Here is a 7,096-nt window from a genome sequence, read left to right as displayed (position 1 = left end):
GTGTATATATATATATATATATACATATATATATACACATATATTTGAGGACAGAAACACAGAAAAAAGTAAGGAGGTCAAGTGCATTGTAGTTGAATGCATGGGGGAGTCAGGATACACACTATGATATTGATCTGTAGAGATTCAGTCAAACCATGACTCATTAAGTACTCAGCCAAGGCCCGCAGTTCATCTTTTGCTTAAGTAGAAGTAATTTTGATATGCCATAGCTTTCTCATGGCATTTTTCACTTCTGCATTTCTCAGTGTGTAGATCAGGGGGTTGAGGAAGGGTGTCCCAATAGTATAAAATACAGACACCATCTTGTCCATAGGGAAAGTGGTTGGGGGACGTGTATAGATGAATATACATGGACCAAAGAATAAGATCACTACAGTGATGTGGGAAGTGCAAGTGGAGAGAGCTTTTTTCCTCCCTTCTGCACTGTGGTTTCGCAGAGAATGTAAGATGACAATGTATGAGATCATCAGAATCACAAAACTGCTTGAGCAAATGGCCCCACTATTAGACACCAACAGCAGGTTGATCACATAAATGTCCATGCATGCAAGTTTCAATAAGGGCTGCATATCACAAAAAAAATGATCAATCAAATTGGGTCCACAGAAAGGCAACTTCAAGGCCAGGATAATCTGAGCCATAGAATGTATAAAAGACCCAATCCACGCAAGAACAATCAGAATGATGCAGACTTGCCGACTCATGATGATTGGGTACCGCAAGGGCTTGCAGATGGCCACATAGCGGTCAACGGCCATGAGGATGAGGACAAAGATCTCCATGCAGCCAAACAAATGTAGTGCAAAGACTTGAGTCATGCACTCATTATAAGATATGATTTTCTTCGCGGAGAGAGCATCCACAATTAGTCTAGGGGCTGTGGAAGTTGAAAAGCAGGAATCAGCAAGGGACAAATAAAACAGGAAGAAGTACATGGGGCTCCCAAGTGTTTGGCTGGACTTGATGGTCACAATAATAAGCAAATTCCCCACTACTGTTCCTACATAGAATACGAGGAAGATTACAAAGACCATTTTCTGCTTCATAGGATCCTGTGTCAGTCCTAAGAGTATGAATTCAGTTATGCTGCTATTTTGTTGTGTCATTTTAGTTGATGTGGTGAAAGCACAGCTTAGGAATAATCTTCAAAGGAGAAATAAAAAAATTTTATGAAATGAATGCATATTTGGTGGTCAAATGTATATGCTTGGTTGCTTATCAATGGATAATCACTTACCTGCTATGAATTGTTTTATCTTTGATCTCACATCATATGCCACCACGATGACAGTGGAATCAATAATATTTATTTGATCCATTTACCTAACTGTATATGAAAACATTGAAATAAAATTAGACAAATATGAAACAATCAATGATTCTTCACACATAATAATCACTAACTGGGGTGATTTGGCATGAGTAAGTCACTTCTTCAGCTGAGTGCTTTCTGGAGTTTTCATCAAGGACTTGTCAATATCGGAGGGCCATGCTGCAGAAGGTAAGAAAACTTTTGCATGATTTACTCAGTATGATTGTACATTCCTTGAACCAAGTCCAGTTATAAAATACTGTCTGAAAATATGTAAATATGAAAGAATGATTGTCTAAACAATTTGGAGTCTTTCTTAATAAACCTAAACACAGTTGCACATATAGGAGATGTGGTGTAGGTGGAGAGACACACAATAAACATCACATTTTATCAATGAACACCCAGCCAACTGCCCATCATGAGACTTCCCTATATGTGTTGCCTGAAATAAGTTTATTTCCTTTCATTTTACCTCTCATACTCCTCTAATTGTTTAGATATTCAGTTCTATTAAATTTTGTACTTTTTTACTATGTTATGTTGTCAAAAGTTAAATCCTTCCCGTATTCATTGTTTTTCTTGGTCTTTCAATATGTTTCATTAATGCATAAGAGTCACTGAGACTAAAATGAAGGAAAAATACAAGGGAAAATTTGCTGTAAATCAGAATATGTATTGAAATTTCTGGTTTACTATTGAGCACCAGGCGTTGAAAAATGAGCTCAGGAAACTCCAAATCATCCCTGAAACTTTTCAGTAGAATTCTTATGATAATATATCTTGAGCTTCCTGTACTTTGATTTCAAGTAAGAAAAGATAGACATAAAAAGAGAACTAAGATTTATTAATAATTAATAAGGATAAATAGCACACTTAAACACACAATTATATAAATGAATTGCACATGAATACAAGGCATGTACGTGTACTCCCTGTGTAAAGAAGCTGCATTCTTTGCATTAGAGATGTGAGCAATACCTAATTGTTAGCAACTGCCCTTCCATAAACTTTGGTAATACATCACTATCATGATGATTGTGATTCACTAGAAAGTTCAGCTTTTAAAACTGTATCCGAAGAGATGGTTTATTATTCACACTGGCATATCATTGACCCATCACAACTTTTTAGTGGTATAAGCAGGAAGGTCAACAATATTTTTTAAAGCAAAAATATGACCCAAATGTTTAAGGTGGTGAGTCCACTATCGAGGTAATTCTGGAACTCGGTGCTTTTCAGTCGTATCATACACCACCACAATGACATTAACTACATGTTTGCTGGCTTTCTTGGATGTTTTCCAAGCATGCTCTTGTGAAAGCTCTTAAACATACAAACATTTTTGGTGGTTTATAGCAATTATGAATAAAATATTAAATATCTGTATTTGTATATCTATACATATATATAGATACATAGATAGGTACATATGCATAATTCGCATGGTTTATGTGAATCCACTAATAAATATACATAAATTATGTGGATTATATGCATGTGTGTGTATATACATTTATACTTATATATAGATTCATAGACATACAAATATGCACATATTTTAAAATTATATACCCAAAATGCCATATTTTAGATTGAAGTAACATAAGGATGAGAATTTTGGCCAATAAAGTATGAATTCCAGCAACTAAGTAAATGCAGGTGATAAAAAAATATTTGTTGAATGAAGAACCAGAATTAAGTAAATATCCCATACCTACAATTAGATAGTGTTCTATACTATTCTATATTCAGTTACCATTGAGAAAAAGGGTAGCCTGCATTCTGCCATATCCACATCAAAATTATCATCTCCAGGAAGCATTTACAGGAACACCCAACTTACATTATTTCCATTTGCTCAACTCCGATAGCCCTTACCTATTAGTTCCCATTTCCATCAGGAGCTGCTGTGCACACGTTTCATTTCCATCACCTCACTGTAGAATGCAAGGCGCTCCTAGAAATGTCCTAAACATTCCATCCTTCCACCAATGTGTTGTGTGTATGAGATACTTACAGTGGTATTGATCAGACTCATCTTCCAAGTAAGAAATACAACTAGCTTAATCCCCAATTCAAATTTACCAGCTTCGTAAAAGCTTATGCAGAGATGTGAATGTTCAGTTTCCCTCTTTTCTTCCGAAGACACCGTAGGCACCCTCTGCTCAAATTACATAAAGAAGTGCTTCTAAAATTCCATCTGATTATCTGGAACCAGAGTATCTTTGATCTCACTAAGAGACTAGGTTCTCCCCTACATGCCAGATTTCAGGCTAAGACTGTTCCAGATTCATCCCACACTTTCTGAATCCACTCTCACACAGGATTCTGACTGGGAAATGCTTCACATCTGCCTTCCCTGGAGGAGTACTTAAACATGAATGATGCAAAATATCAGAGTCTGGGGAACGTCATTCCCTGAAGTGTCCCTCCCCTTCCTAGTTAAGAAACATGGGCCTGATGTGATAAACAATTTAATCTCCAATATGTATTACTACATCATGGAAAAAAGATGGTCTCTTCTTGCAATTAGATGGATATTTTGCCCTAAATGACATCTTTTGGCTAGAAAAACTAATGATCACCTAGTGCCCAGGACTGAGTTTCTTATGCCTTCTTCAATAAAATGAAATAGGGTTTCATGAAAAAATGACTGATTCTAGGTTTGGGACAGGGAATGTATAAGAGGACCTAAGGCATATTGTAATGTTAGAAGGTAAGCAAGTGCTAACACACATACACACACACACACACACACACACACACACACATATACTCACATCATGTTGAAGATATGCCAAAGGGAACACAGGAGCCTATGAAAAATGCCCCAGTGCCCAAAGCTGGAAAATATTTCAGCATCAAAATGAATAACACAAAATTTAAACATAACCCAAAGTATAAAATAATTATTTATGAGTTAAAACGATAAAAATATTTGAAAAAATAAATAAATTGATAGAGGAGAATAGACCAAATAATTCAAAATGATTTATGAAGATATTCTGCCCTCAAACTCTCCACGTCTTAAGTTTGGGCCGTACATGGTGACTTCCTTCTGAAAGGCACATGTGGAGTGGGGAGGGCGTGACTTCACAAAGGGGACATATGACAGCACTACTTCAGTCAGATGACCAAGATTAATAGCAACAGTGATAAGTCACATTGAGATTATGTTCCCACTGATATGATATGATGAAAATGGCCTCTCACCTCTGTGGTCTTTCTCCAAATAATCCACAACCCTTAACCTTGAGTATCAGAATATCAGAATAGCAGGCAAACCTCAGCTGAGGGTTTTCGTACAAAACGTCCATCTGGGGAGCCAACATGGCGGCGTGAGTAGGACAGTGGGAATCTCCTCCCAAAAACATATATACTTTTGAAAATACAACAAACAACTAGCCCTAAAAGAGAGACCAGAAGACGCAGGACAGTGGCCAGACTGCAGCTACACCAGCGAGAACCCAGCAACTGGTGAAAGGGGTGAGACACAAGCCCCGGCCCGGCGGGACCCGAGCGCCCCTCCCCCCAGCTCCCGGCGGGAGAACAATAGGCAGAGCGGGAGGGAGACGGAGCCCAGGACTGCCGAACACCCAGCCCCAGCCATCCGGGCCAGAGCGCAGACACAGTACGTGCCCAGGGGGCCCTGGATACTGGGGGAACAGGGAGTAAGACCTCTGAGCGGGTGCCGAAGCTGATGCCCCTGTGACAAAGAAAAGCGGGGGCTTTTTGAAAGCCTTAAAGGGACAGGGACTTAACAGCTTGACGGAAACAACCCAGGTCACAGTACAGCAGCTGGAAATTACAGGGAAAACTGGGCGCACTAACCCCCTGGGCAACAGCTCTGAGACCCCTCATGGAGGCAAACAGTCAAACAGCCCCCCCATCCATTACCCCAATGGGCGCTGCGAAAGCAGAGAAGCAGCCTGAGACAAATTCCGCCCACAGAAAGGGAAATTCCTCCCTTCCGGCCAGGCAAGACACAAAGACCCACTCTACACGCAATTACCCAACACAAGCCACTAGGGGTCGTAGTTGTCCCAGTAAAGAAAGGCCAGTAGCAAGTGAAAATTTTGGCCCTCCCAGCTGACAGTCAATAGCACCTGTCAACATGAAAGGGCAAAAAAATATGATCCAGACAAGACTAACCCAGACAGCTTCAGCATCTGCTACATCTTCCCCTGAGAAGGAACCTGGGGAGATAGATTTAGCCAGTCTTCCTGAAAAAGAATTCAAAAAAAAGTCATAACCATGCTGATGGACTTGCAGAGAAATATGCAAGAACTAAGGAAGGAGAATTCAGAAATAAAACAAGCTCTGGAAGGACTTCAAAACAGAATGGACGAGATGCAAGAGACCATTAATGGACTAGAAAACAGAGAACAGGAACGCAGAGAAGCTGATGCAGACAGAGATAAAAGGATCTACAGGAATGAAAGAATTTTAAGAGAGCTGAGTGACCAATCAAAAAGGAATAATACACGCATCATTGGAATAGCAGAAGAAGAAGAGACAGAAAAAGGGATAGAAAATATCTTTGAAGAAATAATTGCTGAAAACTTCCCCAAACTAGGGGAAGAAATGGCCTCTCAGACCACAGAGGTACACAGAACTCCCATGACAAGGGATCCAAGGAGGGCAACACCAAGAAACATAATAATTAAAATGGCAAAGATCAAAGACAAGAAAAAATATTAAAGGCAGCCAGAGAGGAAAAAAAGGTCACCTACAAAGGAAAATCCATCAGGCTATCATCAGACTTCTCAACAGAAACCCTACAGGCCAGAAGAGAATGGCATGATATACTTAATAGAATGAAACAGAAGGGCCTCAAACCAAGACTACTGCATCCAGCACGAAGATCATTTAAATATGAAGGAGGGATTAAACAATTCCCAGACAAGCAAAAGTTGAGGGAATTTGCCTCCCACAAACCACCTCTACAGGGCATCTTACAGGGACTGCTCTAGATGGGAGCACTCCTAAAAAGAGTGCAGAACAAAACACCCAACATATGAAGAAGGGAGGAGGAGGAATAAGAAGGAGGAGAAATAAAGAATCATCAGACTGTGTTTATAATAGCTCAACAAGCGAGTTAAGTTAGGCAGTAAGATAGTAAAGAAGCTAACCCTAAATCTTTGGTAACCACAAACTTAAAGCCTGCAATGGCAATAAATTCATACCTTCCAATAATCACCATAAATGTAAACGGACTGAATGCACCAATCAAAAGACACAGAGTAATAGAATGGATAAAAAAGCAAGATCCATCCATATGCTGCTTACAAGAGACTCACCTCAAACCCAAAGACGCGCACAGACTTAAAGTCAAGGGATGGAAAAAGATATTTCAAGCAAACAACAGAGACAAGAAAGGATGTGTTGCAATTCTGGTATCAGACAAAACAGACTTCAAAATAAAGAAAGTAACAAAAGACAAATAAGGACATTACATTATGATAATGGGCTCAGACCATCAAGAGGATATAACCATTATAAATATATATGCATTCAATACAGGAGCACCAACATACCTGAAACAAATATTAACAGAACTAAAGGAGGAAATAGAATGCAATGCATTCATTTTAGGAGACTTCAACACACCACTCACTCCAAAGGACAGATCCACCAGACAGAAAATAAGTAAGGATACAGAGGCACTGAACAAAACACTAGTACAGATGGACCTAACAGACATCTAGAGAACTCCACATCCAAAAGCAACAGGGTACACATTCTCCTCAAGTGCACACG

The 7,096-nt window shown here is 39.4% G+C and overlaps 1 protein-coding gene across 1 annotated transcript; it reads right to left on the bottom strand.

Moving 5' to 3' along the window:
- Positions 1–200: 200 nt before the first annotated feature.
- Positions 201–1,127, bottom strand: LOC118923544 (olfactory receptor 4C11). The gene has a single exon (XM_036907489.2). It carries the CDS (start codon positions 1,125–1,127, stop codon positions 201–203), a length of 927 nt encoding a protein of 308 aa, XP_036763384.2.
- Positions 1,128–7,096: the final 5,969 nt, after the last annotated feature.

The sequence above is a fragment of the Manis pentadactyla genome, chromosome 13 (assembly GCF_030020395.1).
Source record: "Manis pentadactyla isolate mManPen7 chromosome 13, mManPen7.hap1, whole genome shotgun sequence".
Taxonomy (NCBI): Eukaryota; Metazoa; Chordata; class Mammalia; order Pholidota; family Manidae; genus Manis; species Manis pentadactyla.
Note: the sequence above shows the minus strand (reverse complement) of the source record. Positions and strands in the feature narration are given on the sequence as shown.